General features: G+C 45.7%; 1 protein-coding gene and 1 long non-coding RNA gene across 3 annotated transcripts in view; one reads left to right on the forward strand and one right to left on the reverse strand.

Annotated features, from left to right (window-relative positions):
• LOC8030094 (two pore calcium channel protein 1) overlaps positions 1 to 16,781 on the reverse strand; it is a 68,046-nt gene that overhangs the window by 27,059 nt on the left and 24,206 nt on the right. For both annotated transcript variants that reach the window (XM_029976976.3, XM_040498998.2), the window contains exons 6-8: positions 14,866 to 14,984; positions 11,509 to 11,610; positions 11,286 to 11,412 (exon numbers count right to left, since the gene is read on the reverse strand). In XM_029976976.3, the coding sequence (XP_029832836.2) occupies positions 11,286 to 11,412; positions 11,509 to 11,610; positions 14,866 to 14,984 (348 nt within the window). The remainder of the gene's footprint in view (positions 1 to 11,285; positions 11,413 to 11,508; positions 11,611 to 14,865; positions 14,985 to 16,781) is intronic.
• The window catches only part of LOC121833771, a 36,439-nt gene that overhangs the window by 17,235 nt on the left and 2,423 nt on the right, over positions 1 to 16,781 (forward strand). The window lies entirely within an intron of this gene.

Genomic DNA, 16,781 nt, shown 5'->3' on the forward strand with positions numbered 1-16,781 from the left:
TGGTAGTATTGCTTCATTCTGGGAACAACTGTCAAGTGTACATATGGTACATGTTAAACTATCTGATGAAGAGTGCCGTGAACGTAGGCATCTGACGTCTGGGAACTTGGAGTATAGCCGAACGTTTGTGATGCTAGGATGTTTTATGCACACAACAAACCTAGCAATTTTCCATAAATTTTTCAAGACAGTTGACCCTTGATTTTGTGACAAGATCATACTGAGGCCTTGAAGATTTCATTGAATTTAGATTTTTAATAAAGTAAACGACTTTATTTCCGCATGCTTAATATTTCGCGAGTTTTGCAAAAGTGTGTTTGGAAATATTTTGCCGGCACAAAATTTTACGATTGGGAGCGGTATGCTATGTATTCGTTACCATAGGATGAAATCTTTGCATGATAAATTTTTTAAAATTTATCATGCAATTTTCTGCAATTTCTGTAAAATTCACAGAAAATAGGTTTTAGAAAAAATAAGTCGTTTTCAGTATATCAAGGTTTCTGATATGACTGCAACCAGCCTTCAGGATATCCCATTTCAGTGAATAATACTCGTGAACAGAAAGAACACCTTTACCATATAGTTGCAACTTTGCAAACTTGACAGAAACCAACTGCATGCAATGAAAAGATATTAATTTAGAGTACAATGAAGAAAAAAGTTTTGTGAAGTTTCATACATGTGAACAGAGGTACAGTGTAGACCACATATAACGTATGTCGTGGGAGTCGTGAAAATCCGCACAATAAGCGGTACCGCGCTATAACCAAAACATCAATTTTTCAGGCCAAAATACATGCCATGAGACAACTTACCTTTGTAAAATAATTTATTTTATGCTAGATGAAAAATGAAGCTTAGTTTGAGGGAAGTCTTTATTTCACCAGACTAGTACACTTCTCTCTCAAGTGTGTCACGCATTTTGAAAGAAACGAGTGACTTTTGCCTGGCGCAGCCTGTTAACAATGTCGCGGGTTGCGGACGGACGTTGCGAGCGTTGAGGATTGCTGACCCTAATCACTTTTCTCCGGTGATGAAAACGCGTGAAAATTTGCATCCTTTATACAGTACGCGCCAGTAATACCTTTAACTTGAGCGCAGGCATGAAATGCTCCAAATAAGAAATCCGGGCGATGTTCAAAAACACAAATGTTTAGAAATCACCACTGTAGTTGAAGTAAACAAACACGACGACACGGGCGTTTCTGCCGCCTTGAGAATGTCGCCACGACATCACCGCACGAGTAGGTGGATCTTCCCTTCTAGTACGTGCTGGGTTATCATAGCGACACACAACGAAAATTCACAGTGAAGGATAGCGCTTTTACGCGGAACGATGAGCTTCCACCACGCCGTCTACGTCGACGATCACAACCGACGCCATGTTTGCAGATAGAAGCAGCCGGCCCGCGACCGGTGTGCAACGTGCGCAAACACTTCTCCTCGACTTGCGATTGGTCTGTAGTTGCGGTTGTTTCCAATGCTGCGGAAGTATGCACGCACGTGAACGAAACGTGCGTGCACCCCTCCATCGCTATGGCAACTGAAGCCTCTCTCTTTGCTTCTCCCCGCTTCTTCGAGCAACCTCCTTGCCCCGCGAGTGCCGCTTGCGGCTCGCGCTGTTATCTAGTGTCACACAGGGAAGCGTGCTCGCTGCACCGGTCAGTTGGCGCGGTCGCCGGGCTGTTTCAGAAACCGCACTATAACCGGTATTTCCCTTCATGTGCCTGCATTGTAAGTGGCATGTAATTACATGAAGTTCTATGGGAGGCGAACCGGTGGTTTAAAAAAGCCGCGTTATACCCGGTCTTGCACTATAAGCGGTTACATTGTAAGTGGTCTATACTGTAGACAACTAAGAACTTATAATCAACTAAGCTTACTATCAGCACACTAGGCAACACTGCCTCATTACAGCAGAAATTGCCTGGCCCACTCAATACATACTGCTTTGAACGGTATGTTCTTTGTTATACAGTATAGACCACATAAAACGTAATCGCTTATAGTGCAGGACCGGGTATAACGCGGCTTTTTTCAACCACCGGTTCGCCTCCCAAACAACTCCATGTAATTACATACCGCTTAAAATGCAGGCGCGCGAAGGGAAATACCGGTTATAGTGCGGTTTCTCAAACAGCCCGCCGACCGACCGGCGCAGCGAGCACGCTTCCCTCTGTGACACCAGAGAACGGCGTTAGCAGCAAGCGGCACTCGCGGGGGCAAGGATGGCAAGGAGGTTGCTCGAAGAAGCGAGGAGAAGCAAAGAGAGGCTTCAGTTGCCATAGCGACGGAGGGACGCACGCACATGTCATTCACGATGCAAGGAGTTGGAGCGAGCCCAACTTTCCCCCGCTGCGTTGGAAACAACCGCAACGACAGACCAATTACAGGTCGAGGAGAACTGGTTGCGCGCGTTGCATGCCGGTCGCGGGCCGGCTTCTATCTGCAAACATGGCGTCGGTGGTGACCGTCGACGTGGACGGCGTGGTGGAAGCTCATCATTCCGCGTTAAAGCGCTATCCTTTACTGTGAATTTTCGTCGTGTGTCGCTATGATAACCCAGCACGTACTAGAAGGGAAGATCCACCTACTCGTGCAGCAATGTCGTGGCAGCGCTCTCAGGACAGCAGAAACGCCCATGTTGTCGTGTTTGTTTACTTCGACTACAGTGGTGCTTTCCAAGCATTTGTGTTTTTGAACATCGCTCGGATTTCTTATTTGGAGCATTTCATGCATGTGCTCAAGTTCAAGGTAATACTGGCACGTACCGTATAAAGGATGCAAATTTTCATGAGTTTTCATCACCGGAGAAGTGATTAGGGTTAGCAATCCTGAACGCTCGCACATCCGTCCGCGACGCCGTTAAGAGGGGGCGCACCTCAGAGCCCCATAGAGAATACACGAGGTTTTTCACCAAATTAAAAAAATTCTCAGATAATAACGGCTGCGCGGATCTTCTTGAAAATTTCGGCTTTAAAGACATTGAGTCATTATCGAGACACTAAGCGCCACAAATGTTTCATCATAAATTTAATTATATTCTTTAAAAATCATGAAAATGGTCAAAATTGGCTAATTCGGCACTCTTGCGTTCGGAGCGAATTTACAAAATTATATAAATTCAAACTTAAGAGGTATTGCGCTTAGTGTCTTCTAAATTTATTACGGAATCGAATAATATTCAAATTGTTCATGTAAGTCGATTTGTTCCGTAACTACAGCAAATATAAAGAACCAAGGTGTCGGTGCTTGTTTTCGTCGTTTTTAAGGTACCTCTCTCTCCCGTGCGGTGGCGCTCGCTGTCCACAAAATGCGAAATCGTCCGTTCGGAGATCGGCCGGATCGGCACTGTGCGAGGTGTTCTTCTGCGGCCGTATTCCGCGCCCGTATCCTGTTTCATTCTGCACGCCGAGGCATCAGTGTGCGTGTCTTGCCTTCCTGGTTCTCGCTGGGTAGGTCTCCGTGTTTTCGCAAGTGGCAAATTCACCATGGAGCTATGGGTCGAAGACAACCGTCCTGTGGCAAGCAGACCGCGAGGTGTTCCACAACCTCGCAGTCCGTCAACGCGTTGTGCTTGTTTCTACATTTTTTTTCTTTTAAAAACGGGCTTTTTTTTACGCAAAGTTTTATTTTATCGTTATCCTTCACACAAACGTCCTTCGGCCTTGGGGTCGGGGAAATCGGGGATGAAGCGTGCACAGAGTAGATCGTTGTTTGCCTCCTTTTTATTTTTCACGGACGTCCTGCGACCTCCGTACGGTTCGTGGTCACCGCAATCTAACGCGGGGAAAAACGGGTCGCCTGCTCTGTAGTCAGGGTATTCCTAAGGGAGGGTGATAACTCGCTGTTCTTCTGGAAATTCACATATCACCCAAAAAGGTGACATGGGTAATGATTACGGTATGTTTTTTCCGGTGTTTATTTTTGAGCGAAAATCGGTGCATGTTTTTCGGTGCTTATTTTTTAATCACCAGTGTATTATGGGTTGAACGTCTTGTGATGACGCTAAAAAGCGTTGATAACCAAAGAAAAATGCGATTGGACAAGAACATTTTAAATTTCCAATTCTATTCACATATCCATTACGCTCTTCTCGTGGGAGCATTTATCCTGAAGAAAAATGCCTAAGTCATTGAGCTGTGAACGCATACTCAGTGTACAATCTTTCGGCCTAGAGAGGTATTGCGCACGCTCAAACGCGCTTTACAGCCCAGTAGACGAAGTTGGTGGCACCCAGAAGGCGAGTTTTTGAATGGTCTGTAGTAGGCAAAAGAAACAAATAACAATCAACACATATCAGCTCTTCAAGTGAAGAGACGCGTTTCTAAGGTCAATGGTTCCGGACGGCACTAATGTTGTTGGCGTTGTCGTAAGGTGACGTCAGTTCATACGAACTGACGTCATCTTACGTGATCACGTGACACAAACACGTCATCTTACATGATCTCGTTACACGAAATGACGTGATCTTACGTGACCACGCTGCACGAAATGACGCCATCTTACGTGACCACGTAACACGTCATCTTGTAAGTCAACCTCTCCCCACAGCAGCGCGCTCCGCGCTTTCCGGGCCCGTGCAGTGCTGTAGTCGAAAGCAAGCTCCCTATGGCAAGCGAAAGCTTCTGAAGTCTCACATTGAGAATACTCGCAAGCGACCGTCTGTGGAAGCTTCGCACGTTGAGGTTTTTGTTGAGATCGAGCCATCGTGTTCCATTAACTATAGTTGAAGTTATCGTTCAATAAAGCCCTAAAAAATATGAATGCAGTTGGTGTAGACATCAAGATCTAATCAAAAATGCGGTTTGACGTTGTTTAATTAACGTGTATATACAAGTGTAGAAAAAAATGAGTTATTTGTGCATAGATGTTTAAAAAAGTGTTTATTATTCGACACAGGACTTTGGGAGAAGGATGTGTTCAGATTTTTCTTCATGAGCGCAAATATACCTGACGCAATAAATAGTGACGATTTCATCGTCCCAGTGGTGAGCAGGTGATTTCTTGCTCGAAACAATGATGCCATTTCATAAACCAAGTTCTGTGACATATGCTTTTCCAATGCCTGGTCACTATTTTGTAAACCCTTCAGTCCAAACGAGTATACTTATGTTTGTTTTTGTTAGCTTAGGAGGGGGTCACAGAGCCTATCTTTTTGTCTTCCTCTAGGACAGACATACAGAGTTATACCGCAACACGCATCTGTGTAGCACACAGAGCTATCGCTCTCCTGTTGGCGGTACAGTAGCAGACGACACAACGCAGCTCCGTAGTCTATCGAGGGCACGGCTAGCCGCGGCCCGTAGCGCGACCGTTCAGACTAGGGAAATGGTTTTGAAGAACCGAGAAATGGTATCTTGTGTACAATAATCACATGTCGTTAGTATACTAGTATTCTACTTGCTAAGCCAAATAAATATTTGCAGCTTGTGAGAATATGTTTGCGTGACGATTTACCGTTCACACTCCTGACGGATGTTAGCGAATCCTTCATGTTCGTGGCTCGCAGTTATCGGTACCCCCTCGGAGTGACTTCACCATATATATTTTTTTCTTGCTTGCAAGACATCATAAAAATCACAAACACGCGAGAAAAAAAAATATTATGAGTATGCGTGATTTTGAGCTTCGCAGCTCTAAAGATGCCCGGTAAATGTCGTCCAGCTTGGGAAGAAACTAATCCTTTTTGTTGGAGTTTGACTATCGTATGCTGGCAGCTCGTTTCCGGTCTGTTTTGTCTATACTCCGTTTGACCGTAATTTGGCAACCCTCAGTCAGAGCTGCTGTGAGGGAATCACAGTCGCGGAGCAAAGCACGTGACAGCTACTTTTAGGAGCTGTACTATGGCACCTGCAGCGCGTCTCCGACTGGTGTGTTTAGCGTCTTATGCTGGCCATACATCAAAAGTGGTCCCGAAGTGCAACAAATGACGTCACAGAAGACGGAGTGTCACGCTGTTGCATCTCGCGATCCTGGCAATTCATCGTAGAAATGCTGGCGAAAACCACGAGGGAACACGAGTGTCGTTGTCGTCATGGCGTCCCAACGAAAAGCAATTATACAATTTCGATGTTTTTGTAATTCGGTAATTTAAATTACTGTATACAATTTTTAAGAAAGTAAAGACATCATAACCAAAGAGGAACTTCCGTGCTAAAACATGCAGTGCGAAGTGAAGACAACTACTATCTTTTTTTTTTTTTCTTGATGTCCACAAAAAAAAAAGGCTATGCAGCATCGATCCTACCGTTTTTTTTTTTGTTTTTTTTCGCACATTATGTGATGTCCTCTAACACGAAAGTACCGACGTAAAAGCGCTGTAGAGACGATATAAAAACAAAAATTTAAGTGAATCGAGCTTTGTAGTGGAACGGAAAAAAATAAATAATTAACGACTTTTTACGGTAATCACTTTACCTCTAAGTAGAACTTCAAAAAAGTGACGGTTACGCGCTTTCATGCCCATTTCGACAAAGTTGGTAGAACGATGTATTGCATCTTGTGAATAGACATGTGGAGCAGCATGTTTATGTTAGAGGCATTGTGTGTAATCGCTGCGCAGTACCTGCCAAAAGAAGATATTATTTGGGCAGTCTCAACCGTTTCCGTCTGTGTGTGCTACGAATACAGCAACTCTTTTCGTAGAAGAAGTGATGACGAAATGGCGTGCCCTTGATGATACGACTGTGATTATGAAATAAAATTTTTAATCAGCCAATAATTGCGACCTGTCCGGTCGCCTGGAACCCCGACAACAACTATCGTCCTCTGGAAAGTTCATTCCAATATTTACACGTTTTGTGGAGTTCATCGAGCGAATAAGAATGTTCCAACAATGAGCTAAACCTACACGAGTTCCCGAATCCAACACGGCGCTTTTGAATTTTAGCGCCTTAGATAGTTCTGCGAACAGTGTATACTTCTGTGCAAATATTCGTCTAACAGTTTTGCAACGTTGGAAAGCATCGGAATGATTCAGAATCACTGTGGAGTTGATACTCGGGAAGATAAGACGGGCACTTGGGAGAAACGGACCGTGGCATTTGAGACAGGGGCACAACCGGGGGACAAACGTGCTACAATCGCATACCCTTCCAAGGTCATCGCTTGGGCGACCGCGCGCGCGCCCAAGAAACCTTTCTTTTTTTCTTTTTAGGGGTGGTGGTGGGGCGGGGGGGGGGAGGGGGGGGGAGGGAGGGAGGGAGGGAGGGGAGGGGAGTGGTGTAGGCGCTGATTGTCTTCCTCCTTTGTGGCTTTTGACAGACGCACAACGAGACTGGCAGAACAAGCGCATGATTCATTTCTTTCGATGGAGGCGTTCTGTCTGTGTATGCGAGCATGATTTTTTTCCCCTTTTAGTAGTCAGTTGTTCTTGCCTTGACTCGGGTCCCGGTGGGTGCGTTGTCGTTGTATGCCCACTATATATTTTTTTTTTTTTTTTAGTTTATGGTAGTTTTTGCGTTCATGGGGTATCAAGGTAGACAAAAAGAAAAAAAATAAAATAGCGCCTCGACAAAAAAAAAAAAAAAAGTTGTTGCGATCAGGAACGTTTTCAAAGCGATTTTAGGAGCCTGCAGTGTTACCACAGGTGCAGGATTGAGAGCGTAACCCACGCACTTGAAGAGAAGGGGAAGCTCTCGTCTTATTGGAACTCTCTTTTATGGGTTTCCACGTCGCGATTGTCCTTCAAAATCAACTGTCATTTATTTCTCGCTCGTGGCTTCCAAGTACTGGAAGCCACGACTCGAGCCACAATAGTTTTGCGAAATCAAGGTTTCGCTGAAATGGATAACTCTCACGTACAGTTCGACGCGCAATACCTTTGCCGTATTGACTCGCGAGAGATGCCCCCAACACGGCTGAGTATGGCGGTTCTCCAGACCTAACATCTAAATTTTGTTGCCTTACCTGTTACTATTTCGCGCCCATTTTGAGCCATATCAAAATGAAAGCGCATGATAAAATAAAAATGACACTCGTTTTCCGCTCGATGGAAATTTCACGCCAGCTCGCTGTCTTTGCTGGTACCTTGAGCGTTTACCAGCAATGCGGAGAGTTAAAAAAAACAAAAACAAAAAAACACGTACGATGGCATCCTTTGCACACTGATTACTTCTATAACACTGAGCCACCTCGTATCCTTTTGTTTTTCTTTCATGCTACTAATTTCTTTGTGGGCGGCATTACGGCTGTTACGACGCTAAGTCTGTCTGCCCTTCGAATTTGAACTTAGGCTCAGATCAGGGACGAACCAGTTTAAATCGGGAAAATATAATTAACACTGTAGCAAAGTAAATCTATCATATCGATCGGAAATACGATTTAGCACATTCCATCTGAACACATATTGTGCACAGCGAATGCAATAGCGAGTCAGCGTGCAAAACGCCACCACACTGAGCTACCATAACATGTCAGCGGTTTTTGCATAGCACCGAGCACGGAAAAGAGAAAACAGTTATTCATTCACATAAACGAAGCAAATTTATTTAAAGCCCGGACACTTCGTACGTCCAATCTAGCTAAGGTTATCAATAGACACGACCATGTCATTTGTCGAAACGGATAAAAGACCTTGGCAAAAATGATTAGACTGAATAAGTGAATCTAACGCACGTATTTTACCAACCGACGGTCGCGCGCCTTCAATACCCTTTCCGATTGTCATTGCGCACCTTGGACACAGTTTGGGGAGCAATGCATATTTACATCGCCGCCCGAGGTCTCCATTGAACGTGTAGTGCTGACCCAAATAAAATGCTAACCTGACTCTCAATCGCTCACCGCAAAGGACGATTTTGAACAGGCGGTACTGTAGGTCACTTGAGAAAGAAAAAAAGAAAACCAAGCTATAGAAACGAGCGTTGTAAAAAAGGGGAGCGGCATTTTTATTCCTACCTCCGAACAGAAACGAGCGCCACCCACTGCATCACACAGCGCAGAGGCCGGACTCGGCCACCGCGCGTACATACCAAGCGCGCGCGAGGGAGGGAGAAACTTCCTCCGCCGGGAGAACACGGCACATTTCGGGATCTATTTCACGCAGCGGATAACGCGGGCCTTTTCACACCTCGATACTGGCGCCATCTAGAAGTTGCGCGTTCAACCACGTTTCGAGCCGCGGGCCATCTGGTGGCTGAAACGGACAAATAAATAGAGGTACCGCGCCCTCTTAAAAGGCTGCGCCAGGCAAAAGCCGCTCATTTCTTTCAAAATGTGTGACACACTTGAGAGAGAAGTGTACTAGTCTGGTGAAATAAACACTTTCCTCAAACTATGCTTTATTTTTCATCCAACATAAAATAAATTCTTTTACAAAGGTAAGTTGTCTCATGGCATGTATTTTGGCCTGAAAAACTGATGTTTTGGTTATAGCGCGATACCGCTTATAGACCGACACGAGGGCTTGACGTCACGGCGCTGCGGCGGCGCTGCGATCGTGCCGGAGCCGAGGGGTGTGGGCAAAAGGGAGCACGTTTCGCATGGGCGTCATAGTATTTCAGTATGCCGCGAAGCTGTGTTGCCGTTAATCACACCAAAATGTACAAGAAAAGTGCCGGAGTGCGCTTCTACAAGTTCCCGGCACACTCTGAAAGGCATAGAAGGTGAATAATATCCGTGAATCAAAAATTATGGTCACCTCGCGCGTTTGTGCGGCAAGCACTTTCTTGGAGGCAAGTGTGGCTTCCGTTTCAATCTCTGTCCCGAGGCTTGCTTATGTGCAGGGAAACCGTCCTCTGATCGAGACCACCCGGATTTCCTTCCCACGGTGTTCGCGCACAAAGCACCGGCCAAGCGCTCATCGGAGGCTCACTAGGCCCGTGCTACCCAGCAGAAGGGGATCGGCGACAGAACGGCAATGTTGTAGGCGTTACCAAAAAAAAAAAAGTAACGAAATACGTTACCCGTTACTTGCAAATCAAAGGTACGCGTTACTGAGCTATGTTGCCTAAAAATAAAAGAAACGCGTTACCGCTATTGATAAAAAGTAACGCACATTACTTTTTAAATTGTGATTTAACACGTTTTACGGCTTTGACGATACAGGTATGCATAAGCTCACATATCAAAAAACATAATGTTCATGCACAAACAGAACATAATTACTTTATCTCTTTCTACGGTTTCACCTAAAGACTGACGAGAAAACACGCAAAGAAAAACATGGCTTGACGCCAAAAAAGACGGAAAAACTTGAAGTGTAATTGTAGTAACGAGTAACGTAACTATGTTACTTCACATAGTAACGTATGTTACCCGTTACTGTGTCAAAAAAGTAACGAGTAGGTTACTACGTTACTGAAAAAAGTAACGCGTTCCTGGTAACGTCGTTACTTGTAACGTGTTACCGCTGAGACTGCAGAACGGACAACGCGTTACTGTTTGTCATGCCTTGTGGTCATGAGAGTAGGAAAAATAGCATACCTTGACTTCAAGACGCTGTGTGTATTTATTTAATTAATAAATACACTTCCGAGTACCGACAGTCTGCTGATCCTCTCGAAGTAATCGTAGGCCTTGGGAGACTCTTACGCCTACTCCGTGTCGGCCGTGAACTGGCTTGGCGAAAAACTAAATAAACGACGACGTCAGCCGTCGACTTCGATGGCAGCCACTTCACGTCGAAAGTCCAGCAGGCCTTGTTTGCGGCATACGAATCCTCGTAGGCAATGCCGTCCATGCACAGTTTGTTTCGATACCGCCGTCGTTCAGGCTCATGTAGCGAGCTCAAATAGTCGGGCATAGCATACGACATATGTTGCCAGGAAATACGACTCACAAACAAAGCTAGAAGCGTCCCTACAACGTCAACAACGAGCGTGCGCCACAGAACGCAATGGCGAAAACACTGAGGGCCAGGTTCTTTTGCCCACACAGCTACCGCGCATGCGCGGCCTCCCGGCCGTGTTGGTAAACAGAGCCGCTCCGCGTGTCGGTCTATAGTGCGGATTTTCACGACTCCCTTGACATACGTTATATGCGGTCTACACTGTAAATGAAGCAGAGCAATGTGCACTTTCGTCTCAACCCAGCTATTAACTCAAGTGAAACCGCAGTCAATGCAAGCAAGGCTGCTAAAAATTATACGCTATATTTAGGCTCACTTACACCCAGAGCCCGATATTTCATGGAGTTCATGCGGCATGCCAATTTCATGTCAATATGAAGGACCACAATTAATAAAAAAAACACGAAACAAATATCTACTTAGCTGTCACATTAGTAACAGCTGCGGCCAACATGTGGTAATTGCTGAGGATGGGCAAGTGGTTTCCTACCTTGAGATTCTCTCGGTAGTTAAAGTAGATGACGGCCAAGATGATGTTCATGAAGATATACAAGCAGATGAGGGTGTACACGACAAAGAAAATTGCAAACAGAGAATTATCGTTGTAAGCCGGCATCCTGAAAAAGAAACACAAAACAATTTGTTTCTCATTCGAGTGGGATCCACATTAATGCGCCGGAAGTTTGTCCGAACCGCAAAGGAGATATGCTTACATCACATCCGGATGGTTTGCCGTGGTGACTAGAACATAGAGGCTGAAGTAGATGTCGAAGTAATCCCTAAAATATGGCCGCCCGTCGGGATAAAACAGGGACCTGTTCATAAAAAGAAAGATTGTCAGCCATCCCGTCGCATAAGCAAATGGCCAGTTTAAATGGGAATCAGCAACAGAGTTCCAAAAACAAACTCGATACAGTCAGAAGTCGGTCTACGATCGAACACAAAAAGCGTGGGCCATTGCACCGCAAGGGGGAGAAAAGAAGGGAGGTGGACGTGCTGCAATGCACCACGCAATGCCACGCACCTCGCCCACCCAACCCCCCCATCACGGACATGTAGCAAAATAAAATAAAAAAAACTTGTTGCCGCTCGGACAACTCGCGGCGTTCCTAGCGCCTTTGTTTCTTTTTTTTTTCTTGTCTTTCGTAGCTTCGCCTGTTTCTACCTTCTTCCGTTCCTTGACGTTGTCGCCATTTCGCGAGGATGTCAGCGAGGTATTGTTGCGAGTTTGTATCTCATCTTCAAAACTGGCGTCAAAAATTGCTGCATTTTGAATGCGTCCGAACGCATTGAAGACGACGTTGGCCGGGGTGGCAAGGATGTCGATGAAGCCAACGAAGCTTTCGACGACGACAAGTCCGGAAGTTCCGATAATGACAAATTTTTTGGCATCAAGCTGCAATTTAGCTGAGAGTGCCGTAAATAAAAATTTGTTTCTCTCTTTGCCTACACTTCCCTCCGTTCTTACAATAAAAAAAAAAAGTAGCTGAATGTGCTTTTTTTTTTTTTTTTGTTCTCGGCAAGTTAAATATAAGTAGGGTGTGTACTTTCCGGTGTTTATTTGTGAGAAAAATCGGCGGATGTTTTTCGGTGTTTATTTATTTTCAAAACACCGGTGTATTTCGGTGGAACGTCTCACGACGAGGCTAAAATCGGTGATTATCGGTGGAAAAAAATGCGCTTGATCACAGACACAGAGTTCCAATTATATTCACATATTTCATACACTTCTTTTTTAGGAAGCATTTATTTCTCACACTTGGTTATTATAGTAGATGCAAGCATACCTTGAGAGGCTTGCATCCGTCATGGCAGCACGTTCCTTGCGGTTCACAACCCACAATTATGAAAACGCACGGTCCTCTATGACACGGACGTTGGCAGTGTCTTCCAGGAACCACAGCAACCTCTGAATACATGGCTTGCACCGACATCACTTGGCTAGACACAATGGGGAAAAGGCACGAGAGAGCCTACCCTCCACCGCGTTAATTTTTCCACAAAAGGGGGCCATGGGAGACACAATAGAGGGAAGGCGTGTGAGAGCTTAGCTTCCACTGCGTTCACTAAACGCTTTTGACCCCCAGAAAGGAGGGCGCACTGACGCCAAGTGCAAGCCATGTATAAACACTGGAAGGATGCAGGATCCACGAGATAACACGTTTGACGAACCTCTACGGGGAAAAGGTTTCGCTAGGTCGGAATCATGCCACGACCGGTGTTTTTCGGTTTTAACCAGAACGAAAAAATCCAACCACCGGTGTTTTTCGGTTTTAACCGATTTTATATTTTCGTCACCGACGGATGTTTATCGGTGTTTTTCGGTTAAAACCGGAAAATACACACCCTAAATATAAGGGCGTTGACCTATATTTGAGGAAATAGTCCCCAAAAGAATGCAGCAGATAGAGTCAGAAGCTTCAGGCTCACTTTGTTTGAGACACTGGATATCTCGCTGGGTTTTGCCGAATATCGGCGCGCTCGGCCAACAGCTACCCAAACAGCAAAAAGGGATTCTAGCTCCTACTACTACTGCTAATAAAACATGGGCGTAGGATTTCTTCCCCCCCGGGGACCGGACGCGCGACCCAAATACTTGAAAAACACCCCCCCCCCCCCTCCCCCCCATAAAGAAAAACAATGAAGTAAGGGTAAGGGATGGGGTTCCGAAGAATGAAGCAGTCTTGCAGGCAGTTCATTCGAGGCAGTGTTCCGAAGCAACAGAAAATAAAGCCGTGGATACAAATTTTCTTTCCGCAAGACTTGAGCTTCTCATCTTGGTTTTAAAAGCGCACAAAAGACGAGGACAGAGTAAGAAACACAAACGACGGACAAGCGCTCACTGGCAACTGATAGGTTTTATTGGAATCTCAGAAAACACAAAAAGCATCCGTCGTTTGTGTTTCTTACTCTGTCCTCGTCTTTTGTGCGCTTTTAAAACCAAGATGAATAACTACCTAGCCCAACTTTCCACCCTACTTGAGTTTCTCTCATTCCAGGGCAGCTCCAAGTCAACGTTTTTTGTTTTTCCACAATTTTTTATAGCAAGCAGATACGGAGTTAGTACTTAGGGTTCGTCGGTATTTACCAGTGTTACGGAACCGTAGCCGCGATGCACAAGAATTCAGTGAGCATCCACTCACAAAGTTGAAAATAATAAAGTTGAAAGCTGAACTAGTTGGTAGCTATTGTGGATGGTTATGAAAACTAGTGCAAAGGACAAGGACAAAAAAGGGACATACACGACTGGACAAGTGCTGACACTCAACTATTAATTTTTTCACCTATAGAAAAGACAAACAAGCAACGCACAAGCCACGTGTGCATCTTCCACCCCTATTAGATGCTCACTATGGCATGTGCTGGCCCTTCATTGTCATTTTCAGGAAATCCTGCTCATTTTGTACTTATATAAAAGAAGATGCACATGTACGTAAAAAATGAATTGTTGCTAGCCACCACATGTCCTGTTGTGTATGTTCCTTTTTTGTCCTTGTCTGTTGTGCCGCTTTAATAGACCGATCTCACCAAGCGTTTGGCGCATGCGTGACGCCGCCATAACTTTAGTTTGCACGAGGCAGGCAGCAGTGCACAAGACGGCTCGTGCCGCCTCATGCTCCACACGCGCAGAGCTCCAGCGAGGTTGTTGCACGTGCAGAAAGACCAAAGCTCCCTCGATGCATTGCGGCAGCGGTGGCGTAGTCAAACTGGCTGGTGAGATCTGTCTATCGACATGTACAAAAGTTAAAGATACCTCTCTATCTAATAACACTGAAGCAAAGCGTGTAAATGCAAACCAAAAGTGTGAAAAAATTAGTGCACACAAGTCCACGTAGAAGGAATAAAAAGATATCTTGGAACAGCAATGTGGTGCCACCTGAAAGCAAGGATGTGCAGTAATACATCATCAGAGCTCACAATTGAGAGAAGGTGCACAAAGCAGCTGCAGTTACCACTGCCACCGTGGTGTGCATTTTGCGCACCCCATTTTTCGTGTGCGACACCTGAGCTTGATGATCTACAGGAAACTGGTTACATTTTTACCCAGAAAAGCAGAGAGCTGCAGGTACCTTCGTTGAAAGAGCTTGAGCGCCAGCAGGGAGAAGAGCGCGATGCTCATGAAGAGCAGGATGAGTGCATACACAATCTCCTTGAGCGTGTTGCGAATGTTGCGCACGGCCCGACGCACCTTTGAGAAAGACACAACATGGCACCTTTAGAGAAGAAACATGGCACATTTAAGGAAGAAACAAGAAGCCCTTTTTGGGAAACAAACAAGATACAGAGGAACCTCGATTATGCATCCCCGGTTTATACAACACCCCACATTTTACGACGAATTTGCTTGGTCCCGATGAACTCCCCGTAGAAATAATGTATTAAAAGTTTGGTTTAAACGACGCGTGATTCTATGCATCCCGCATCATACGATGTTTCAGTGGGAAACGAGCAACGAATTCGACGGCTGCATGAGGAGGGGGGAGGCGGTGCAGTAATGTTTGTGCCACCTGTGCACCGTTTCAGAAGGTCCCAAGACAGCCGCAGTGCCTGGAGGAAGCAGAAGACAGTACTTTCCCTTCTCCTCCCTGGGTTGTGAAATGCGTCAGCATTTTCACATTGCGTTCTTGCTCCGCTCATCCCATACTCGTCCCATCATTCTCTTGTCTCTCGTTGACCCTCTCACTCCTCTGTGCACCACTTTTTCCAACTCGTTACTTCTCCCAGGATTGAGCACGCTTCTGCTGGTTCCCGCCGTTACCGCTTTCGAAAAACATAAAAAGCGACAAGGATCCCTTCATTATTAGCTTAGACATCATTCAAAACCTACACTTGCCTGTTTTTCGCGAGGCTGATCACTGTATCCCTAATTAACGTTTTTCGGATGATAAGACTCACGGATTATACGATGATTGCATGCGGTCTTGTAAAAGTTGTGTAATCGGGGTTCCACTGTAGCACTTTTAGGGGAGACATGGCACTTTTAGGGAAACAACACGGTGCATTTAGAGAAGAAAGATAGCCCTTTTAGGGAAGAACTGAGATAACAACTTTAGAAAACAAACATGGTACCTTTAGGGAAGAAACAGGATACAGTATAGACCACTTACAACGTAACCGCTTATAGTGCAGGACCGGGTATAACGTGGCTATTTTAAACCACCGGTTCGCCTCCCATAGAACTCCACGTAATTACATACCGCCTAAAATGCAGGCGCGCGAAGGGAAATACCGGTTATAGTGCAGTTTCTGGAACAGCCTGCTGACCGCACGCTTCTCTGCGCGACACTAGATAACGGCGCTAGCCGCGAGCTGCACTCGGCGGGGCAAGGAGGTTGCTCGAAGAAGCGGGGAGAAGCGAAGAGGGAGGCTTCAGTTGCCATAGCGACTGAGGGAGGCATGGACGTGTCGTAAACGAGCGTGCGTCCCTCCGCTGCATTGGAAACAACCGCAACGACAGATTAATCGCAGGTCGAGGAGAAGTGTTCGCGCGCATTGCATGCCAATCACGGGCCGGCTGCTTCTATCCGCAAACATGGCGTCGGTTGTGATCGTCGCTCATCGTTCCACATAAAAGCGCTATCCTTGACAGTGAATTTTCGTTGTGTGTCGCTATGATAACCTAGCACGTACTAGAAGGGAAGATCCACCTACTCGTGCGGCGATGTTGTGGCGGCACTCTCAAAACGGCAGAAACGCCCGTGTCGTCGTGTTTGTTACTTCGACAACAGTGGTCCTTTCTAAGCATTTGTGTTTTCAAACATCGCCCGGATTTCTTATTTGGAGCATTTCGTGCCTGTGCTCAAGTTGAAGGTATTACTGGCGCGTACCGTATAAAGGATGCGAATTTTCACGTGTTTTCATCGCCGGAGAAAAGTGATTAGGGTTAGCAATTCTGACGTTAGCAACGTCCGTCCGCAACCCGCGACGCCGTTAAAAGGCTGTGCCAGGCGAAAGTCGCTCATTTCTTTCAAAATGTGTGACAGAC

The sequence above is a fragment of the Ixodes scapularis genome, unplaced genomic scaffold (genome assembly GCF_016920785.2).
Source record: "Ixodes scapularis isolate PalLabHiFi unplaced genomic scaffold, ASM1692078v2 PGA_scaffold10__122_contigs__length_95168666, whole genome shotgun sequence".
Lineage (NCBI taxonomy): Eukaryota > Metazoa > Arthropoda > Arachnida > Ixodida > Ixodidae > Ixodes > Ixodes scapularis.